This window comes from Ceratosolen solmsi, unplaced genomic scaffold (assembly GCF_000503995.2).
Source record: "Ceratosolen solmsi marchali unplaced genomic scaffold, CerSol_1.0 scaffold10, whole genome shotgun sequence".
In the NCBI taxonomy this organism is placed as follows: domain Eukaryota; kingdom Metazoa; phylum Arthropoda; class Insecta; order Hymenoptera; family Agaonidae; genus Ceratosolen; species Ceratosolen solmsi.
The window spans coordinates 8,720,391-8,746,289 of record NW_011948412.1 but is presented as its reverse complement, the minus strand read 5'-3'; the positions used below and the strand labels follow the sequence as shown (position 1 = coordinate 8,746,289).

The 25,899-nt window shown below is 29.0% G+C and overlaps 1 protein-coding gene across 1 annotated transcript; it reads left to right on the top strand.

Moving 5' to 3' along the window:
- Positions 1 to 5,283: 5,283 nt before the first annotated feature.
- On the top strand, positions 5,284 to 24,406 carry LOC105364713 (uncharacterized). The gene is made up of 9 exons (XM_011502723.1): positions 5,284 to 5,550; positions 8,699 to 9,024; positions 10,233 to 10,512; positions 11,150 to 11,315; positions 11,880 to 12,100; positions 16,416 to 16,615; positions 17,567 to 17,752; positions 19,879 to 20,110; positions 23,853 to 24,406. The coding sequence occupies exons 1-9, from the start codon at positions 5,490 to 5,492 to the stop codon at positions 24,002 to 24,004; spliced, it is 1,824 nt and encodes a 607-aa protein (XP_011501025.1). The 5' UTR covers positions 5,284 to 5,489; the 3' UTR covers positions 24,005 to 24,406.
- Positions 24,407 to 25,899: the final 1,493 nt, after the last annotated feature.

Sequence of the window (25,899 nt, the reverse complement as noted above, 5' to 3'; positions counted from 1 at the left end):
GATCGTTTCACCCGCGCTTATCCCGAGACAATTATATCGCGCTCACTGTCGGCCTATTGTCTATCCTTCCCGTCCATCTGCTTATTGCTTATCCTTTTTCCCAACCACGAGCGCCGATCGTTACGTGCTTTACCAGCGGGTAAAAGTCGCTCCGCGACTCTCGGCATTGCGTAACTCGGATAATCATTCTCCCAGCCGTAAATTGTCTGCCTCCATTTTTCCTCCTTCCTCGACTATTTCTCTCTCTCTCTCTCTCTCTCCCTCTCTCTCTCTCTCTCCTTAGAATTCGCTGTCGCGCTTAGATGGTCAGCGCCGTTTTCCGCCACCAACCTCGTTGGCTTTTAAAGCCAAGATGGATGGAAGACACGATTAGGACATTCGCCGCCTTTTGTCTTAGTGGCTCTTTGTTCAAAAGACGAAGACGATCGTTTTGCAGTGACAAAGCTTGACCTCCCATAGGTGAATGCTCCTCGATAGTTTCTTACTAAGGCACTTCTTGATCGTCGGCTTAAAGCCACGATCGATCACGAGTGGATGCCGCACTATTAGTTCATCTGCTCGATCGGCAAATTTGGCAATAATAATGCAATTGTCTTGCATTGCTGCCATTACGGCGATTATTTTTTATCAGGATTGTCAGCCATTATCGATAATTATTACCCGAGTGGAGTAGTTAATGAAGCGAGGAAGATCAAAACATTGTAAAGCGTGTTTAAAGACTATTTATATGTAAATTTACAAATACTAAGCTCTCTAATGGATTACCTCTACTTAGTTAAGAAATAAATGCTTAAGGATTAATAATGTCTGCGCGAATAGATTGTAAACTATGAATTTGAAACATTATCCATACTTAAAAACAAAAATCCAATAAAATAACCGAATTTGTTGATTATTAACAACAGGATTTTAATATTTCATGTTAAAGCCTAAAACAATGCATAATTAAAAAATGCAAATGAAAGCCTATTTTTTAGATAGAATTTTCACGAGTATATTATTTAATATTTAAGTCATTAAATTTATCAATTTTTTAGTACGAAATTGCAACTATTGCTATTGTTATTCATATTTGCATCGAAAGAACCAAGAACGCAATGGTCAGTTTGATAACTATGAATATAGTTTGGAAGGGGAGGGGGGGGAGGGGAGAATTTGCCTATAATTAAACATTAAATAATTATATTAAATGTACATTGGTATTTCGCCTACTATGTAATTAGATGTTACTGCACTAATCCTTTTAAATGTAACTCCATAGGGATTATCAAGTATAATATTAATAACAATAAAAAGCTTATAAATAGTAAACACGAGTTTAATTTTTTTTTTTTTATTTTTTTTTTTTTAAAGCAAATGAAATTCATACAACAATTTAAAATATAAATAACTGTATCCCTAACTACAGAGTAAGTATAGTTACACAAGTGAAAAATTAAATATTAATATTATATCTTAGTATAGTTGAAAGTTTTCTCAATATCTTTAGTATGAGAAATAATAATAAATATTACATTTATCTGAAAATTGTTTACTTTATAACAAAATGCTTAAATAGTAAGTTTCCGTTAATAATTTTAATTCACATTGTAATACAATTATGATGACACTTATATAAACTGTCAATGCTGCTCCTCGTTAAATAATGATATTTATATTAATATATAATATTATATAATATTATATGTATTTATAAAAAAAAAAAAAAAAAAACAGAATATAATTGTATTTAAATGTATAAATATACATTGCCATTAAAGTTTTATTAAAATTACACGAGTATTGTGAATAATCTGAGGAGTGTAATAACTATTTGTATGCAAATGAATATTATATAAATTTTAAATTGTCTATAGTTTAAATATATATTCTAATTTATTTTACATAGTCCACCGACAATACCTTTACCATAATTCAGAAAACAAAGCAACATAATACCATAAATTGAATGAATTTCTTAATTACCTTATGAAAACTTGTTCTCTTGTTTCATTTATTTAAGAAATTTATATTTTCAATTTTTTTTTTTTTTTTTTTTTTTTTTTTTTTTTTTGTATACTTTTATAATTTGGTTTATTATTATATTAAGATTTTATGTGAATAATCATATGTCAATCAAACGCGCTATATGATAATTCAGATACAATTATACTGACATAAAATTATGATATTATGAAACAATTTTTTAAAAATTTACAAAACTATAAAGTATAAGTGGACATCTTGTTATTAATGTTAAATTATAAAAAATTCTACGAAACTACAAAGTAAACACCTTGTAATTAATATAAAATTATAAAAAATTAAAACTTTTCATGGTTCAAAATTTATAATTATCTTTTGTTTCTTCTTTCTCTCGGAAGAGTACGTAATTTTATCATACTTAATTAAAAACTAAGTTTTAACTTAAATTTTATAATATTATTTTAATTATAAATTTTGTATTTTAATTATAATTAGTTATATGGAAGTGTCACTTTTAATAAGACAAATGCATTCAATATAAAATTTTTTTATTAAAAAAAAAGAAGAAAGACATTGTTTATTGATTGAGGGCGTTGTTTAAATATTAAATAAAGTTTGTATTAAAATACTTTCATTATTACGGTAGTAATGTAAATTGATGGAAATTCAATAACTTATAATAAGGTAAAATTTATATTCGTTAACTTTTCTGATACTATTAAAAAGTTTTATATTAAAAAAAACAATTTAATTAAATATGAGTATTTAATTACATGTATTCATTGGAGTCGTATCCGTTAATTTTTTGAGTAAAGTTATTTTACAATTATTATTATCGTCACTCAAAATTTTGTTATTATAATTAGATTATATACTATTTAAAAAAAAAAAAAAAAAAATTATATAGTATATTATAAATTATATAATTTACTTTATGTTCCAAGCAAATATTTGCACAACATTTTTGCCGCAGAGGGAAATATCACAATGTCTCTGTTAAAACTTCATTTATACAAATATTTCGAAATAAAGATCAAGAATGAAAATCGAAAAAGTTGTTCGAGTCCATCTCACTTTACTACTTTCTTCAAAGAATAGCTTCCATCTCTTCCTTGACCACGAAGGATAGACCGACAAAGCGTGTAAAGCTACCTCGGACGTATCACGTTTTAAAAATGTTATCCACTTGATCCTTTAAGATTCAAAAGCGTAGGCGAAGAGAGTCGTTGATATATTTTTATGTAGAAGTGGCTACGAGAAAAAGAACTTTGACTACTATAAAGCTCAGATCGATATCACGCGAGTGGAGGAAGATCTAAAGAGCTAAAGCCGCACCCGTCCTGGAGTAATTTAGTTTCAATATAAATTTTGTTTTATTTATTAACAAGAAATGCGAGTAAAGGAATTTTGATTGACAGCGTTTTTCCTTTTACTATGAACATTATTCGTTTATTATAATCATTAACTACATTATATCACTAAAATTACAATTTATATAAAGTTCAACACGTGTTTATGTATAATAATTATATATTATTATATATACATTTGAATACATATTTATTTTTTATTTAAATTTAAATTTTATTTAAAATTTATTCTATATTTATGTGTTTATTTACTTTTATTATATGAATGACAGGTAATGGAGTTCTGTCTAATTAAATTAATATACATGTAATGTTTTAAATGATTTATAGAGAATAAGTAAAACATTGAAGTATGTTTAACGTTAAAATGAAAAAAAAAAATATATATATATATATATATATAAAAAAAACAATTATTGCCTTCCTATTTTCTTCATTATATCTACGTTTAGAAAATAATAAATTAATAGAATTTTGTCCTATCTTTTTTTTTCTTCAAGATTTCTTTTTCTTCATTTTATTTATAATAATACTTAATAACCGTTGCTAAATTAATTTTTACATAATAATTAATTTAATGGTCTTTTATAACGACGCACATTTTTATCGGATTAAATTGAAATAGAACGTTAAATGTAATGTGTAATTTATTATATCATTGATTGTAAATCTTCGTAAAAAATTATAAACCTTGTTATAGTTAATTTCAAGTATTTTTTTTTGTAATTTTAATTCCTCAAACGAATCGAGGCTATTAAGAAGTTATAAAAAAAATTTCTCAAAAAAGTCCAGATACGCTTATAGTGTAAAAAATGCACGACTTGTAGTACAAAATTGTCTCTGTAATTATAGTTTTTTTTTTTTGATAACTATTTCATTAGACCTTCGTCTATTTATTATTGTCTTTGAAATAGAAAAATTTATATGTCAATATACGTGTGTATTCGGGTGCGCCAGTGTTTGTAGCATATCAAAGTGTAACGTTTTATTGGCATTTAAAAATAAAAAAAAAAAAAAAAAAACTTATTATTCGATAATTAAACGAATCCAATTAAATGGAGCTTAAAGTTACGCTTAAGACGTTCGTAATGATATATCGTTATGCGATTACATAAAAACATACATAACATTATCGAATTTTGCAAGGATCTATTTTTCCTATCCCGACGAGAGGAGATGATAATCGAGCTCAAACGCACCAATTGACAATTCATTCGTGTTAATTGGCCCTTATTAATGATAAAACAGTAAAGCGATTTGTATTCGTTATGATAAAGCACCGGGATAAATGATATTGAGCGCGTAACCTCCTTCCGAGGGAAGGACGCGAGCTAGTGAAATCTAATATCTCGTCGTCCTGGAGAGGTAGAAAATGGTTCACCATCACGGCAGCCTCGGTGAAAAGGAAGAAACCACGGCGATTGGACTTGTGTACGGTACGACCTTGTTGTGATTAGCCAGCGGGGGAGTAAGGCGTCGCTTCTTTTCTCTCGGGGCCCGACACTCGGACTCCTCAGTCCCATTGTGCATCGCGTCGGGATCGCAAGCCGCAGGCAATACGAGCGATAACGATTATTGCATGCTGCACGTGTTACGAGTAAATTATTTAAACGATGCTCAGGCACGTCGTGCTCTCGTTTCTCAACAGTCCTTTTGCATTTTTCCTCACGAACACTAGTAAACTCACCGTTTAAATTAAAAAAATCCATTTGTCAATTGTATGTTTATGGGAATTGCATTAGGCGGGACGGTTCGATAGAACATCCGTTATCTCGAATCTTTGGGATATCAATGATTATCTGCAGTATAACTATTAATAAATAAAACCTTATATGTGCATTAGAGAAAACATATAGTTAATTATACAGAGAGAGAGAGAGATTTTTTGTCTTAAAGAATTTTCGATTTTATTTGTTTACTAAAATCATTCTTCTTTCTCTTTCTTTTTACTTTTTTTCCGTAAAATATCGATTATTGTTGTTTTCTCAATCTATAAATTTTTTACTCGGACATATGCGAGTGTGGCGCAAGCTATGGGAAAATTATAAGATCAGGATCGAATAATACAAAAGGAAAAACATCTGATAAGACGGGGTTCGGTCAATCAAAGACGTTTGCAGAATCCAAAACAAAAAACAAAAAAGAAGGAAGAAGATGGCTGATAATGCATCGCGGAGCATCAATTTTTTCATTACTGGATACATCTTATTATCATGTAATTTATTCGTTCAATTTTAATTCGGTTTCGTTGGTTGGATTATGTTAATCCATAGAGGGTAGAATAATCAATAAATAAATGAAATTTTCCTTTAGCCCCTCTATCTCATTCAAGAATTTTTTAAATTAATATAATTAATCATTTGTCGTTAAAATTAAATTTTGTTACAATTTTAATACATAGTTATTGGCATAAAATTAAAATTAAAATAAAATCAAAAATTCCATCGCAGCATTTCGTAATTTGAACATCAATCGAAGAACAATGAAGCACCAATGTTTTAACCTTAACAAATACATTGAATATAAATTAACTATTATATAATGAACTATTATGTAACATTAATTCTAGAAATTGCAATATTTAAAAGTGATTTGAAAATATTTTATTACTTATTTAGAGATGCATAATAAGATACATAAATATATATATATATATATATATATATATATATGTAAATGTATATTGTCTTATAAACAAATTTTACTTTTATTCCAAGATTATAGAGTTTAAGTGAATTTAAATAGCATTTTTTAAACTTAATTTAAAACTAAATATTTCAAAACATTTCCAAATTCAGTATAAATTAATTCATAATTTATACGTAAAGTAATTTAATACACATTTAATATGTAGTACATTTTGTATTTTAGCTTTATAATATTTTATATAATCATTCTAATTGACTTCTAACATTACTGTATTATTTTAATCATTAAATTTTTTATCGTAAACGTTTACGATTTATTTAAAAATATTCGCTGTATTATTTTTTATTAACATTTCTATTATATTATTATATTATTATTATATTTATTACATTATTATATTATTATATTTTTATTATTTATTATTATTTTTTATTATTATTATTATTTATTATTATTTATAATGGATTTTTTTTTACATCAATATGGTATAATATATTTTTTAATAATTTACTTAAAATGAAAATAAATTTTATTAGGCCACAAAGTGCTTAAGCCGGGAATATACAAATAACGTCAGTTCAAATGAATAACTGGAACAAGAAAATCTCAGTTATACTTGACTTTTATGGAAAGTTGCGCAATTGTTTCTTTTACGTCTGAAATCTTTCTTATTGTTTCCCTTTTATATATTTTCTATTAAACAAATCGAGATTTCTCATGCAATAACATCCAACGTTAATTGATGTTAATTAAATGATGCTACTACATAAATATTTATATTTTAAATGTTACAAATGAAAAAATTAAATAAGTATAAAAACAAAAAATAAATAAAAAAAAAAATTAGATAGAATTTAATGTTAATATTTAACAATTCGAAAAATATGAATTAATTTGCCAAATCAAAATTCTTCTAAATTTTATAATATAGCGACATATAAATTAATAAGATAGAATCGCGTTTTAAAAAATAAAATACGGTTTTTTTTTTTTTTTTTTTTTTTTTTTATAAAAAGACTGTGAAAAGAAGTTAGCATCTGTCGATTTTTCATACACATACTTTAACGGAGATAATTTACGACTTTTCATCTAATTTTTGATATTTTTCATGATTATCAGTCCGTTTGTTTTAATTAATATCAAATAGTTATTACATACAATACATATAGACATTATAATGACAGAACTGATACATTTATTATTATAATATTTGTTCATTATGGTGAATTTGAAAAATATCAGTTATGGAAGCATACATTTATTCTTCAATTTGAATGTATTGAAAGAATACAATATTCTAAATAATTGAATTATTACTAATCGGTGATCGCTATTATGGTGAGTATTGGCATTACTTGTTTTCTCTTCATTACTTTTGCGCTTTTTCATGAATTTTATATGACAAGAATGTATTTTGTAATAATTAAATAAGAAATTCGATCATTTATAGTAAAATTACATTATTACAATATTATTATTGCTTTTCCAACGATTTCGGATTAAGTATTAAGAGCTTGATTATTTATGATAAAAATAAGCGCTCATAACATGATAAATAAACACATTTATATTCTGTCGAGAGATTAATTTGTATTGCGCAACTTGCATTATTTGGCAAATGGTACGTTCGGTATATTAGCTATTATTTTCGTTGCAATTGGTCGGATTAGGAATTGTTAATTTACGGCATTATATTTAAAGATTTTTACCAGCTCTTTCAATTAATATACGGATTTACATAGAGAACATTATATAATATCATTATCTTTTCAATCTATTCAATTTATTGAAGCAGTGAAAGTGGATTTATTTTCGTAGAGTATGGATACATTATAATCCCGATCGAGCTCACGAGCTCTTCGTAAACGACATCTTTTAATGAAATTGCATAGTCGCGAAATTTTCTCGACAGAGGTTTCGTTTTGCCTCTGCCTCGGTCAATTCGTATATCACTTTGAGAAGTAAAACCGTTAAAGTAGCCGAGTTTTCTCTTTGTCCTGCATTAATCGTTATTTCTGCATAATATATCTTCTGTGTACATACGTGTATTTTGCACTTCTCGAGTATAATTAAGCAAAGGAAGGTTAAAGAGACGCATCGTGTGAAAAATGTTTTCAACGTTGTTAATAGACACTCGTATTGAGTATAATTATTAATTTTTTTCTTCTTTGAATACTAACAATAAGAATTAGCGTTTTTATCTGTGTATTGTGAATTACTAAAGTATTATAAGTACGTGGGAAGTCATTACAAAATAAAGTAACTTTTGAGGGTGAATCGCGGTAAGTGTTACTTTGATGCATATGTCGATAAATAATAGAATTGCAGGTTAATAGATTAATATTTTGTATATTATATTATATGTTATATATATATATATATATATATATGTATATCAATAATATTATAGTTCAACAACTATTTCATTATGTATGCAACGTCAACGTCACTGCTTAAGTTGTACAATAACGGAACGTCTAATCATAAAAATGTCACATTTAAACATAACTTTTTTGAAACTTAGGGTGGAAATGGTATTTTTGATAAAGTGTTATGTTTTCTGAACATACGGTAACTTATTAAGAAACGACTTTTAACATTGAGAACTAAATAGTGAAAATTTTAACGCAATCGAGTTGAGAGAAAAGTGTCGCGTCATAAGTCTCAAAGCGAAAATGTGATTTAATACTTTGATTACTTTTGGCTTCTTTCAGGTCCATTATTATTTACGGCGGCTCATTATCAGAATCTCCAGCCTCATTATCAGCCCTGGTACCGACCTAGACTCCTACCCTTGCCACCTAGACGCGCCATCGACCTCATGTCCGACATCATAAACGAGCTAGGCATACGGATATTGCAGCAATACCTGGACAATGGCAACGTGGCCTTTTCACCAGCAGGAGTCGGCTTTATCATGGCTGCCCTCTACGAGGGCTCGTCGTCACGCAGTCGTCAGCAGATTATCGACTCGTTGGGGATGCCGCGTGATAAGAATGCTGTTAGGGTTGGAATGAGGGATATCCATCGTAGACTCAGGGTAAGTGTGGCTCCTAAAGAGAGAGAGAGAGAGAGAGAGAGAGACGAAGGGGCGTGGTATGGAGGATTTTTTGGGAGGATCGATCTTTTATATCTTCACGACGCGGAAGATTCTAGACAGCTTAAGTGACTGGGTTAGTATGCGGATGCAACGACATTTTCGATATCGAAGCAAATCTATCATTTACTTTTAGTTATTTATCCTTTGGGGAATCTCGTCGTTACATACGAGGGTTCGGGCTCCAATTTTCTGTTTATTTTATATTTATATATATTTATAAAAACAATAATTTACATTTTATTAAAGAACTTTTCAAATTTTTCCAAACATTATTTATCGATAAGCATACATATACATATATATGAATTGCTTTATGCTAATACACATCGCTTACATATTGTTTGTCAATACGGAAAATCTTATGTTTTAAGATTTTTAAAAACCTAATCATCGTACTGTAGTAAAGGAATGAATTCTTTATCCCTTCTCATACTTTCATAATCTATATATTATTATAATAACGAATATTAAACTTTATATAGACATTAATATTATTATTTGGAATACTATAAATTGAATATATAATTGTTTACGATAGGGGCATTAATATATACAATTGATATGATATAATCTATTCGGCGTGTTTTCATAGTATCTTATATATATATATATATATATATATATATATATATATATATATATGTATGTATATAATAATAAAAGAGAATAAAAGAAGTTTGAAAATCATTAGAGAAATATGATTATTATAACTTAATATTAAAATTTATTATCCAAAATAATTATGATATTGATAAATATAGGGTATTACGATAATATAAAACGTAGATTATACAATCAAGTAATTTATAAATAATACGATGAAAATAAAAAATAATTTACTATTATTATTATCGTTGTTAAACGAATGAATTCAATAAGTATTAGTATTTCAATGATAATTATATTGGATTAAAATTTAATTATTGATAAAAAGTCATGTACAATCAGTAAAAATTTAATACTTAATATTAGATATTAGGTTAAAGAATAATAGTATTTTCTCATTATAATTACATTCAAATTAGAAATTCAATAATGCTTTTGCTTAAGTGTAATCCAAAATTATAATAATACTATTTTATTACATTAATATTGAAAAATTTCCAACAAAAAAATTCGTCTGAATTCAAGTTATCACTGTTATTCAGACATATCTCAATCCCGACGGCTTCCTCGGAGGACTGAACCTCAACCGTGAGAATACAAGTTTACGTGGCGAATACGAGGATATCCTTAGATTCTATGGATTCGACTTGTCGGTCGATCTATCTGACTTTGACGCTAATAGCACGTCAAATTTCGGTCTAAAGGGCTCGTCAACAAGCACAATGTCGCCGACTACGACACCGGATACCCAGACAACGAGTCTGCCACCTGAATCGACAATCTTCCCGACCGATGCGCCAATAGCAAAAACAAACCAACCAGGTACGAGTAATAGCGCACACTGTTTCTACCAACAACAATATTATTATTTTAGACTAGGGAAGAATAATATATATATATATATATATATATATATATATATTGTAAATGTAATAAAGTCTCGATGATATTCCAAAATGTTTTCTGTTGTATTTGCTTCTGACAGTTGGAAAACGAATGCTTTTATCCGATTTGCAAAAGTAGCTGCTATCAGTGAGAATTGAACAACACTCTTACTCGTCCATACAATTTCATTTGAGCGGTTAAATTACATTACCAACACACTAAACTGTCATGAAATACATATGTAATTTAACACTTTCAATGTTTCACTCATGCATATAATTGTTCTGCTAATTATTTATTTATTTTTTTCATCTAGTAAAACTAAATCTTCGATATGTTTACATAGAAAAAATATAAATACAATTAAAAATCATTGCAATGTTTACAAAGGCTAAATCGAATAAACTGGCAATTATTACGCTATTAATACAATATCTTATTAAATAATTAGAATTGTCGATGCTAAACATCTATGTATTAGAATACTTTTGAAAGGCATCGTTATTACTTTGAAAGTTATAAATGACGAGTTTATTTTAATTGGTCCACACGGAGTATAACGATGTTCGCGCAGGTACGACAACATCTCCCAGTGTCGTGACAATGTTGCCGAACACCGATACGTCGACGACAATGGGGACTACGACAGGTACAGTCATGTCATCCTCGGTCTCTCAGTCGGATGAAGCTGAGGGAGCCGCGACGACTTTGCCCGTGACAACCAGTACGACGACGCAGGCGTAAGTAATCATAATGATCCTCGAGTCTCGAAATATCCCATTGCGAACAACTCGATAAATGTATTAAGGCAAACTAATGAAGCTTTTTGGTGAATTTTTGTCATATCCCTTTAATAATTTCATCAACGAAGCTCCCATTAATAATTCCATGCGAGTCTCTATTCAATCTCTTTGGCCTTGATTTGCCAATGGCATCTCTTAACACTTAACTTTACTTTCACACGTATGGATGAGAATATCGGCTACGCGTCGTACGGGATTTCGGTATTGGAATTACTTTTATTGCGTGATAAAGCTGCCGCGATATAAGCAGCGACTCTTTCGATTATTCGCTAAGCCAATTACATGATATTTCTATACAGAGAGAGAGAGAGAGAGAGAGAGAGAGAGAGAGAGAGAGCGAGTGAGTGAGTGAGAGGGAGAGAAAACGAAAAACACACTCGACGGGAAGGGAGTGTCAAGCGAAAGGACGATTAAGAATAAGTCGCTCCTGACGCTCGTTTTAAAGTCCAATATTTATTCGCCAACTTTTAATGCACCGACACGAGGGCTTCCCTTTAACAGAACGACGACGGAAGCAGCGTTGCCAACGACGACAATGGCTCCGGACGTGGCATTGATCTCGACGACGACGTCGCCGCTCAACTTGGCCGAGGCGACGACACTCGTCGTGGAGGACATAGCGACCGTCGCGGCGCCGACGGCCATACCATCGGCGCCCGTGAGACGTCGCAGCGCCGACCGACGGAGACGTAGCAGCGACGCCTACTTCACCGCTATTCCAGGTAGGCCATTGCCACCGAAACATTCCCATTCGCGTGCATAGGGAATGCCATAATAGCGGCTCTAACCTAACCATTGGCTAAGACTACTCGTCCGAGCACGTACGATCCATTCGCTCTTATTATCGATCATTTGAAAGGGTCGCTCGCGATCACGGCGATTAGCTTGCGTGCCCGGGCGGCCGGTAACTTCACGATTTCAATTGTCGAGGATTCACGTGTGATATGCAGTTGGCTCGGTATGGGTACACAATGAACGCTCGCGCTCCTATAATTTATTTAGAACTATTCGACAGGCATTTTTTTTTAATTTACCATAGTATTAATGTGTTGTATAAGTATGTTTCTCGACAGTTTTGAGGGAGGGAGGGATGGGTGGTTGTGGTTGTGGCGGTGGGAGGGGGGGGGGAGGATGATTTTAAAGAGAAAAAATTCAGAATATTATTAATGCGAACAATTGATAATTACAGGCTCTCGCTCACGCGAAACAGTCTTGGCGCTCTGTCAGTCATTTTTAATTATGACAAGTGCACAGATAAAGTTGTATTATTGTTTGTACGCTAGCGAAGAGATTTCCACTTGATAAGTAGAGACGGAAATAAGTTTCTTTATACCCTGTGCTATTATTAATAGCAATTTAAAATCAAAATATATTGTAATACAAAGTGTTTGAGTCTTAAAAGTTTTAAAGCTAACTGTCTTCTCTTACAATTAACTGTCCGTCCAATTGAATAATCACGCATATATCGTGCAATCATCAGTTATTTCCGATAGACTTTAAGCTTAATTAAAATTTTATAAGCAACTTACCATCAAACGCCTGACAAATGCAACTTGGAATATTGATAAGTACGCGTGTTACTTTAAAAGGACTTTGAACGATCGTTCGCATCACTCCGCGCAACGACATGTTATCGAATAAATGATAATCAATAAATCAAATAATATTCTTAAAATAACTTCGAGTCAAGTCTTTTCTTACGATTACCAAATCAAGTTCTATTACCGTTTAAATCCTTGTACTGTGTGTGCGTTATCATTGTCCTGATTAGCGTATACGCTCGTCTTCTCCGAATTTAATGGATGCCAAACAGCTGATCAACCAAATAAATTTTATATATATATATATATATACATATGTATAACTAATAATATTAAGATTGATATTTGCAAATGTGAATTCTCATAAAAATGGACAATAAAGAGTCACGTGATTTCTTAACAATTCTTTACTTCTGAAATAATTTACAAAAAGTATGAATTTTACGTCAGACTAATAATGAAAATGAAAGTTCGTTTGTTACACAATTATAATTTGTAGTTTCCGCGACTTTAATCGTTAACACATTTTTTTAAATTATAAGATATGAAATATAAGTGGAGTAACAATTAAAAATTATATTTATTCGAGTATACAAATTTTGTTTTAAACTTATTTACTTAGCAATATTTGATCAATATGGATAACGATGTATTAGATTTGTACTTGATTATAAATAATTAAACAAAAAAAAAAAAAGTCATTGATAAATATTGATATTTTTTTTTATATTTTTTATTTTAATTCTAAGCTCTATTCAAGCTTAAATGTTTTTGAATATTTCTGTTAATCGTAACTTTAAAAGAAAATATCACTTATTCAATAACTTTTCACTTAAAGACCGTAATAAAATGAGTGTCAATAAAATGAAAAATAGCAAAGAATAAATAATGTTATGTAAAAGCCGAATAACTAGTCACATTGAAAGATAGAAATAATCTCAAATAAAAATTAAATTACAAACTCGTCTGTATTGGGTGAACCATTTTCATTCTTTCACTTTCGAAATAAATTGAGATAGTAAATGTTATAAACTTAGTCATTGTAATACTTACCGTCGCTATTGTAGTAGTTACTTTGTATTATATATATATATATATATATATATATATTTGATGCAAAGTGTATGAAAGGCAAGTTTAAAGTTTAGTATCTTCATTTTATGGGTATTTGTATTTTCATGGAGTAAAGAAATACGAGCAATTACTTGTCGTTATTTTTGAAATTTATTGGTATTAAAGAAAATGGAAGACGTTAAAATGTTAACGTGGACCGCATAAATGTATATGTGCATAAGAATGTAAGGAGTATTTACAATAATCACAATATAGTCGGAATAATCAATTAAATTAATAATTGAGACACTTGCTATGTTGTACAATATACTTCTTTAATTTATAATAATTACACTGAAAAAGGATAATCATACTGCAAGGACACAGCTGTGTTACATTTTCATGGTAGCATTATAATCTATAGCCCCTCCCCATGTTATAATACATCCGCGTGTATGTGGAGGATAATTAATGTATATATATATATATATGTATATTTAAACGTTTTATAGTAATGTGTACAAAAGTACAAAAAACGAGGTTTTACTATTTCGAAAAAATTGCTGTAATAAAAATATACAATTGGAAATGCTTTTATAGATATGTTTTTTTTTTTTTTTTTTTTTTTTTTTTATATATATATATTTTATTATACTAGAAAAACCGTTCTTATATTAAAAATCTGTCATACATAAATAGGATTAAATAGAAAATATTAATTATAAAACATGAGATACATTATAAATATAAGAGTAAAATAAAAATGTAATAGAAATGTAATAGAATATTATACCTTACAGAAAAAAAAAGAACAAAGAGTACTTTTTATAAATAATTCATTAACAATTGTATTTTACGTAAATGAAATATTTCAAACAAATTATTTCATTATATTTGTTAAAGCATAAACAAAGCAATGAATATGCAATGAAAAGCAACGAATATGAGAAGTGTAAGTAAAATGAATAAATTAAAATAAATAAAAATAAAACAAATACGAGAATTGTGATAAAATAAATGAATAAATTAAGTCTAAGAATCATTTGTTTTATACTATTACTATTATTGTACATACAAGGTATCATAATACATAATATATAGTAATGCAATGCTGTAATTGTTGAAATTAAATAATTATTATTTGATTTAAATATAAATGTAACTATTTGTTTATATACAAGAGATTTTCAATTTTTCCATAATAATTTCTATAGTAATTTGTTGCGTAAAAAATATTATAATTATGACAATGTACAGTTTCAGAAGATTATTTTTACAATTTGTTGATATCTTGTAATAAGCAAATATAATACACAGTAAAGAATATACATTTAGATTAGCAAGTCTATATTCTGTAAAAGGAGCGCAAACATTTATTTTTAAAATTTATAAACAATTCTATTTCGCAAATTTTCTTATATAATAATAATAATAATAATAATAATAATAATAATAATAATAATAATAATAATACATCATTTGAAATATATTATAGTATTTTCTATTGTTATTAAATATCTAAATTGTAATTTTTATTTCAATACAACTTCAAGTCTCTCTCAATTAATAAAATATTTTTAAGAAAACACTGCATAAGGAGAGTATAAAATATTGTGTAAATAAAAATAAATAATTGCTTAAAATAAGTAAAATAATTTAACTATTAATTTCGAAACTAAAGTATATGATTTGAATTTATTCTATTTGGATTAAAGTGTACATTTAAATACACACAAATATTAATTATAATAATACTATATAAAAAATATATATTTTTATTAAAATTATCATCAAATATTACATTACATGAGGTTTTGTTGTAAGTCGTTGATATATATATATATATATATATATATATATATATATAGATTTTGTTTCATAAAATTTATATCTTAATAATCACGAATTATTACTTAATAATAATATTGCGGTATCAATATTAGTAATAACCACAGACGTATTTAAGAAAATTAGAAGTTTTCTTTATGCGAGAAATTTTGGTGAAAATATGACGCTTCCATTGTTTTTAAAAATAAATTCACGGCGTTAAAAATATAATATAAATATTATTGTCTTTATAAATAGTTTAATTAATAAAACATTTTAAGTTTTACTTGACTATGCAAAAACTTTGTGAACATTCGAATAAACGTTCGCACGTAATAGAGAATAATTAAAGAATAAACAATATTAATTAATTGGTTGATTATTTTTCTAATCAACACACTTGTCAAATAAATTATATAGAACTTTTAAATTATAAGTCTTACCAGGTAGCTAGATATAAAGTCTTATCAGTGTATTATAAAATAAATTCTAAGCATAAATGGCAAGTGCGTTTAATGATTAAAAAGGAGAAACGAAGAAGAGAGGAAAGTGTCAGACTCGAATCACTTGTGTATTTATTAGCAATATATTCACAATATCACTCACAATTTTACAGATGACGGATTATGGATGCAGGATCTTGACATATGGGCGGACCAGGTATCTCTGCCAGAAAATTCCCATGACGTGGTGGACCTGCAGTTTTTGGTAAATGGTTGCGAAGTGGCGAACGTGCCGGCATCTTCCTACACAGCAGTTTTGCCCTTCGCCTACTTCCCTTCGCTCAAGGCTGCCGTTCTCGAATTCCCATTGGATGTTAGTATACGTTTGTGTATTTATGATTGCCATCTTTTTTTCTTCTTTCTCCTCATTGGTGAGGTAAATTTCATCCAAGTGTCACTTGCAACTTCGATAGAAATTATTTCTTCGTTATTTAGAACCTTCGTTAAGTGCAGTATATTCGGTACATTAGGTACGTTATACTATTGGCAAAGTCGAAGAATTTTTATAATTATCTCGAAATAATTGTTATTTTATAAGATGCACATAAGATATAGCTAATTGTGCATTTGTTCTTATTTAAAATGTGTTGAAAAGCTTTGTTAGATATGAAAAATACAAAATTCGTTCTCACCAACTGGTGATTAGTCGGCCGATTAAACGTTCAACCTTCATAAGTCCATAACTTTATAAATTTCAATAGAATTAAAAAATTGTATTCACCCTTTCAAAGTTACTTCAAAGAGTGCAGCATTAAGGCACATTCCTTTTTAAAGTTCGCTCCAGCTCAGCCAGGTGGAGTTATTCAAACATCGATAATTTAAGATGAAAAGTAATAGCTTTCGTAATAACATCTTACAGTGGTACAAAGTACCAAAAGTTTGCCATATAAAATTAATATTAACAAAAAAGACACCTCAATTTTCAATGACTTATGAATATGAATATAAACAATCTAGATTTCTGATGTTTAATTTCGATGGGACGAGAAGGCAAACGTTACACGTGTTAATCCAGTGAAAAGGAAGTAAGTTAAGCAGGTTAAGCGCGTATTATCTGCAATAAAGTAGTCGGTAATGGATTTATAAATCGGTAGGTTTGTCGTATCTTACGCCTTCATCCAAAACGGATGCGCAGTTAAGGAATATTTAATTAAGAATGGGGACAGCATCCCCCGTAGAGTAAGATCGAGGCCAATCGAGCCTCGCGTCATTCGTCCTCCGGCTTCGGTACGTCTTTATCTCATTGGTTCTCTCCCACCCACAGAATCCCAGGTACAACGTGATGCTGTTCCTGCCGACGGAGAGGGTCGATACGGGCCGATTGGCGCGGGAACTCTCCGGGCATAGTCTGCGGCTCTTGCGCAGGAGGCTCCAGGGTACCTGGGTGCACGCCACCATACCCTCCTTCATGCTCCGGGGCTTCGTCACCCTCACACCTTACCTGCAGAGGGTGAGTACAATCGTAATGCTTGTGATTTGAAAGCTCGTTGTAACGAGGTTCAGGGTTTTATGAATCTGTCCAACATCGTAAATGATACGACAATCGAGAAACTGTGCTTAAACTTTATTCTTTAATCTAACTTTTATATTCGAGAATTCGATAAAATAACGACGAAAGATAAAACGCACACGACATTACGATCTTTATATAATCTTTATAAAATACTTTGTAATTTTCAAGATAATCCCTGTAGCTCTAAATAAATTATGTCATACGTGCATCTATTCGGATGAGTAGATAAAAAAAAAAGAAAAGAAAAGAAAAGAAAAAAAAAATGATTGTCTCGTAGAATTAATAGAATTTTATTTGAACTAACGGTTTGGATTGCAAATAGCCTAAGTAACAAGTAAGAAATAGCTTTTCATGGGGGCAAAAAAAAAAAAAAAAAAATTAATTTTAATCATTGCTATGCCGTACATATATACTACCAGTAAAGTGGATTACGCTTTGGTATTTGGTAGATACAAATTTTAATGAAATCGTATAATATCAGGCCTTAAGAGGATTTATATTAGTTTCAACTTTTTTCCCTTGCGTGTAATTATTTAATAAATTCATGTGAGCTCGAATGGGTCTTATGAGATAGTAAAACAAGAAAAGCAAAAAAAAAAAAAAGATGGAAAATCTTGCAATTAACTTCACTAATTTATAATCAATAGTACGGATATGATTGTTTTTATCTTTAAGACAGTTAATAATGAATTGTGTTCTATCTTTTACTATTAATTAATCATTAATATTCGAAATTCCGAAAAATAAGTAGATTAATGATGATTAATTTGAGATAATTTATAAAATGGCATTCTCGCAAAGTATGTAATTTATCATTGCATATATTATATACTCTGCATCTAAAAATAAACAAGGCAAGCATTTGAAAAACAATAGAGATTATTAAATACTCTAGATAATTTAGTACTATGATAATCGCATATATATATATATATATATATATATATATATATCTTTTGTTAAACGTGTAAAAATGGTGTTCATTATTATGTATTAAGAGTGTAATTTACTAAACGTTGTTCACTCATTTTTCTAAACGAATCTTTAACTTCACTTTACTTACCTGCTGTACGGATTTAGCCAAAGTTTTACAAAATGAAAAGTCATGCAATAATTATACGAATCTTTGAATTCTTTAATTACGAAGTAAAATATATGAAATATTCTCAAATACTTTTGATTTAATTAATGCAACAGCCAAATATATATATATATATATATATATATATATATATACATGCGTGTGTGTGTGCGTGTGCGTGTGCGTGCGCGCGTGCGTGCGTGCGTGCGTGCGTGCGTGTGTGTGTGCGCGTATGTCTATGAAGCAATTAAAATCCATTCCTAAGCTAATTGCCTTCAATTTATTTCATATATTCACTTACGAAATTATATCATAAGCCTTTGTAAATCCTTCCTATTCTTTAATGTCAGCTTAATATTATCTGTTAGATGATAACGTATCATCATGTATTATGAAAGACTTGGTGCATCAGTTTGTCATCAAATGGAAAAGTGTCCTCGAAGAATGAAAAGTTTGCCTTGAAATAAAAATGTCCGAAGGGTGTAGTAATTTATAGTTTCTATAGTACATTACGTTTAGTGCATTTGAGAAGGAAAGCATGTGTTAAGCTACGGAAGCCGTTTTTTAGTACGAGCCGTTACTGTTCGCAATTCGTTTAATTATTGTTTACAATTCGCAAGCCTTACCATCTCACGCACGACTTTATTTTCACTCGAAGCAATTAAATTGTCCATACGCAAGGACTGTTTGTTGCTATGTAACGCGTCGGCCACGTATATTTGCTATATTTGATTTATTAGCCTCGTCATATATGTGTGGACATTGTTCAAACATTCAACATGTGAGCTAATACTAGCAATCTAACGCAAACGAACGAAAATTTGAACAGCCGAAACAATATTAATACCGTCGGCAAATCTCAACTTTGCCAACCACACGGCGATCAAAGCTCTTTTACGAACTCCATGCTTTACGCGCCCACTACATCATGAGCAACATCACCATAAAAGACCCATTGAAAGCTTCGATCCCCTTCTTACAGCTGGGTATCAAGGACGTGTTCGAGCCCCGATTGGCTGACCTCTCGCCGATGACGCCCGACCTCGGGGTGTATGCGCGCGACGTTCAGCAGAGCATCGCCGTAAACATCCGCAACTACATGAAGGAGGACGCAGGTGGTAATGGCACACAGACCAGCAACGGAGATCCGCTGCTAGGGAAGCCGCAGCTTATCCTGCCGCCTCGCAGGGACGATTATCGATTTCAGCGACCAGGTACGGCGCGAGCCCCTCCAGTTTCGCTTCAGCTTCGCTCTTCAATGCTTAACCGAGGCTTTGCCCGAGCTTTATTCGACTACTGAATCCTGGCTGCTTTCAACACTTTAGAATGCTTGTCTTTATGGCCTTTACAGGCATTTTATGCCTCGCGATTAAGACAATTAAGTTTACGAACGGCTTATCATCTTAACCACTTACGCGATTGCCGCCATTTATTTCTCTCTCTCTCTCTCTCTCTCTCTCTCTCTCTTTAACGAACAAATAAGCCCTTACGCGTATTTATTTACTATGTGCTTGGATTTTGGATATTTTCTTTTCGCCCCACTGTGCCAAACGTGCAAACTCGGACTTTATTCGAATTGTAATTCGTAAATGTCTTTACACTTCATACATACATTTATTATTCAGTATTCAGTGAATTGGAAATATGAATAAATCCGAGTTTGGCTCGATTTCTCTAATGATGATTCTCGATATGAAATATTCTTGGGGATTTATCGATGCCACATACACGCATAACATCCAAATAATATAATTGATACTTTCATTCTCGAGTTCTCGTTCTGTTATGAAAAACGATAATTAACCCAAAAAATATAACCAATCGCTTTTCACATTTATTATCACGGCAATTTATTGATTAAGAAGGAATTTATAACAAAATATTTACCTATCGTTTAACGTAAACTACTCCATATTCTCATGGATAATGCAGAAAAAGTACATTTTTTTCTTCCCTTAAGCCTCGAACAAATAGATTTGTAAACATCTATAATGATCGAAGAGCACCACACCCTTACCAATCTAGTTAACGAAATGCAAAAGTAACATTCAACTTATTTGTACTATTTATAATAAACAAATAAATGCATAGTCTGAAATTCTCTCTCGTTTCTCCATATTCGATATCATCATGAATCAGGAAGTTGCAAAGTCGAGCTTTTAGTTAAATTGTGATATTATATTTTCCTTTGAATACAAACACTTTGGAGTCATTGGATGAATAATATATTCATACGGGATTTCATGGTCATTATTTTCACAAATCTTACGTATTTACTTATTTATATATTGTAAAATTATTATAGACTAATAACTTTTTGTAAATACGTTTGTACAGTAAAATATTTAAGAATATTAATATAGTTTATTAATATACTCCATCGATTTCATAAGAGACAAAAAGTGTTTGGAAACCTCGTTTTTGTTATCATTTAAATAATTAATCTAAAAATGTGGTCAGAACTAAGTAATCATTATAATTTAGAAATCATTAGGTAAAACATATTTTTTATGATGTCCGTTAGTTTACAGATTTACGCGATATTATTTATAAAATAGAATTGCGATAATTTTTATAAATTAAGTTTAGACTAGAAGTAATTATCAAGAGTACAATATTTAAAAATTGTTATTTGTAAAATATGAGGATTATAAGATTTTCTTTCAAACTTTCGTTAAAGTTAATTTGGTAATAAATGGAAACTTTTCCCGATATTCAATTTCTATGGCGATAAAAATTGATATTTATATAAATATCGATTATATTATGTTTATATTTCATTCCAATGATATTTCAACGTATTCCATCAATAGTACTAAGCAAAACTTCTACGACGTTCATATACTAATAAAAACATATCTCGATTGCATCCTCTGAAAGTTACGTGATTTAATTTCTAGATAGCAAATATTTTACTTGAATGCATCATTCGTCCGCGTGTATAAAAAAATAATTTCATTAAATATAAATGTATTACAAATATTTCACATATTTTTAGAGAGTAACACTACTGTAAACTTGTTAAGTCTTGTTTACAAAATAATTAATAAAATATTTAAATATGGATTGCGCTTTAATGAAAATAGATTTATAAATACACGCTTAAATAATAATTTACCCAATTAAAATTGATGGACTTATTGAATATTAATTATTTTGGAAGCAGTTGTAAGTAATGTAATACGATTAAAAAAAAAAAAAAAAAAAAAGAAGAAGAAAAGAAACTATAAGCTATGGAAACTATGTAAACCACTACTAATGGGTAAATATAAATTATAGTAAAATTTTCTGAAATAAATTTGTATAAAAAATAATGAATGCATTTTGCATTAATATCAAGTAAATTTATAATAGAGCAAATTCTTAGATAGCAAGGAAAATTTTCAATTTTTTTTTTTATTTTACTCTTTTGGAAACAGAAAAATACCAAATAAAATTACAGCTGACAATGTCATGAATCAATGACTTTTTATCTCTCCCCATTCATTCAATTAAAGCATATACTCGTGACGATGCACCACTCTGAATTTTCTCACTCTTGTAACGAAGAAAGCGAGAGATTTTGTTCAGACATATTTTAAACTAAGTGCTGATATCTTGATATTTGAGTCAGTGCCAAGACAATTCTGCGAGAGCAAGAGAGATAAATTGATAAATAGGTCTGCGTATTGTGTATACTATATATATATATATATATATATATATATATATATATATAGACAGAGAGAGAAACATTATAAAACCAGTTAGTTGTTCTTTTAATAGTTGGATTAATTCTATCCTTTATTTTCATTTGTTCATTTTCACGTTCACGATACTACAATACTATTTTGTATTTTCATCTATTGTTGTCTCGATTTCGCTCATTGAATATTCACTTAATTAGATTGCGATATTTATTTCAGTTGTAGCAATTTTTATTATTCTTCGATATATTAGTATATATTGTTCGATAGCTAAAGGGGATTATTAAGGAACTCAGATTTATTTTATTTTTGCTATTGTAGTAAATCCATCGACGCTTGCCATAATTTTATAAATCTGTTTTAAATAAAATATCTGAAAATTCTGAGAATTCTAATATTATGTATAAAATAAATATTGAAGACACGTAGAAATTATATTTCGTTTATTTTATTATAGTCTTTCTCAATGTTGACAATTGAAATTTAATATCTACATATATCGATATCAAAATACGCATGAATAAATGTTCAACTTTATATTATTCAGTGTTATTACAAATTGCTAACAAAGCGAATAGATTTAATTTATATTTACATTCTTCTGTATTAGTATAAATGTACAGTTCTTAAGGGCAAACCAATTTTAAAATAATTCTCGTTTCTATATTAATAAAGCATTTGTTATGAAAATTATTGAGATTGCCGCATTGCAATTATTTTTCAGTGTTTGAATTCTTATAAAGGGATCAAAGGTCTTTCACGTTCTCTCAACTGTAGTGTATTATTGTAGTTTTATTAAAAAAGCTTTCAGCCTAATAGTTTAAGGCTGATTTTATATAAATTATGAAATATACGAATTAGCGTTTTTCTTTCATATTGTTCGAACAAAAAATATTGAGACAATTTCGAAGCAAAAAATCATTATCCTATCTCATTCGAGTTTTTCAAAATAAATTCATTAAATAATTGTTTTAATAAAGCAAAAATTAATAATTACACATACACTTGTATATATATATATATATATATATACACATATGCATAAGCTAACATCTTCATAAATAAAAATTTATAATATTTATAAATTTTTATTTAATTAAACAGCTAAATTACAATTGTAAAATATCGACTTTCTCTATTCTTATAATTATTCACATTTTTATCACGTCAATTCCTACGTCAATTCTTTTCACGTTGCGTAAGAAATTTTTATGCCTACGTACACGCAAAGTGGATGGTCAAGTTTCACTTTTCATAGCCACGTAACGTTTGTTCATTCTAGCTGATGGTCTTCTGGACAGAGTTGGCTTTGTATCTTTCTCAGTCGATCATCCGTTTCTCTACTTCATCATCGACGACGAAACATCCGCTTCCCTTATCGCCGGCCGCATAGATGATCCGCTGAATTCGCGGATACTGTGACGAGAGGCAACTGTGAAAGGACGCAAATTTAAATAATAATAAAGAGTATGAAGATGGGACGTTGACAGCGAATAGTCTTCCGGATGTCCAATTGACGAGAATTACTACAGGAATAATATTTATCGAGGATTTTTTATTGGAATTTGAAAAATGAACGAATCCCATTGTTGAGCGATCTAAAGCGAAATTCTATTACTATTTAAAATTATTTTAACGGTAGTATTTTATATGGGAGAATTTTTTCCGTTAGAAAAATTCAATTGCAATAGTTCTGTGAAGTCGAATTATAAAGTTTGATTTTTGTACTTTTCGCAATAATTGAATGAATGATCTGAGATTATATCAACGATAACTATGGCGCCAGCTCATTCTTTTTTGTTAATCGCAATTCCGAAATTATTATAATATATTTTGTGCAAATAAATTTTATCCTAATGTTTCATGATCTTGATTTATTATTGTATTGCTTTACGTTCCTTCAATTTCCAATAAGTATTTTATTAATTTATTTATATTTTTATTTTATTAATGAATTTGTACCTTTTATTGAAATACCAGTGAATTAATATTATTTTATGATATATTTGGAGATTTTAAAAATTTATTTTTATCATTTTAGTTTGAATAATGTTAATAATTTTAGAAGATTGATTATTAATATTGTTAAATATACGTTGATTTTTCCATATATTTTTATTTAAATAGGTTACTCGCATCGAAACGGAATTTCCTGTTTATATTAAAATAAAAATAATATATTCTATTCCATAATCTAATAATATATTTGGTACAATTTTGTCCCTGAAATCTACCGATTTGATAAGTATTATATTTTGCATCTATGATCAGAGTTATTTATTTTAATGAAATTTTGTATTATTATGAAGTATTATGATCATTTATTTTATAAATAGATTTAATAAATCGATTATTTGGCAATTTTATCGTACTTTTACTTTTAATCTGTTTTAAAATCTAGTCTCTTGATTTTTATTAGAGAAAGGTGTTTACAATGAAAATTTTCGTACTTAAAAGAATATCTGATTAAAAGATTCGTATGTAGAATAAGCATTAGTTATATATGTATATTTTTTGTTTGTTTGTTTGTTTGTTTGTTTGTTTGTATTAACGCATGCAATTATAAACGTAAAACATAAATTTTATTGTTATAAGAATACTTTTGTATGCTATTATAATAAATAATCAGTTGTAAAAACTTTTAAGGTATATAAAAAAAATTCAGTTTCACAGCAGAAATTATTATACAATGGTATATTAAAGTTTCAACTATTTATATGCAAAAAATTATATATTAAATAGAAAATCCAATAATCAACTTGTATTTATTTGGCAATACTTAGAAATAACAAGCTCTATAAATAATTATATATATATATATATATATATATATATATATATATATAATAATTATTATCTATAATAGTATTATGTTTTAAATTAGATTCTCGGTTTTCATTCGTCATTACGAATTGCAAATTTTCGCTTTGTACAAAATTATCTGAACTAAGGAAACTAAAACAGTCAATACAAAAGAAATAGTTTACAGGAAAAGATATTAAACTAAGCATAAAAATGAGGTTGAAATAATATTTTCATGTTTGTGTAACACTGCTATGCATACGTGTATAAACTGTACAATGACAATAAAATGTACGATATAAAAGGATGAGGATACATGAAAATGAAGCTTTATAAATACGAAGAAAAAAAAAGATGAATAAAAATAAAAAATAAATATAAAGGGCAAGAATTCAGCATTTACAAAATATGTTGCGCTGTACAAACGAAAATCCCACCTTGATTATACGGCGACTAGTACGATAGTGAAAAAAAAAAAAAAAAAAAAAAAAAAAAACTGCTTTTATTATGAGCTC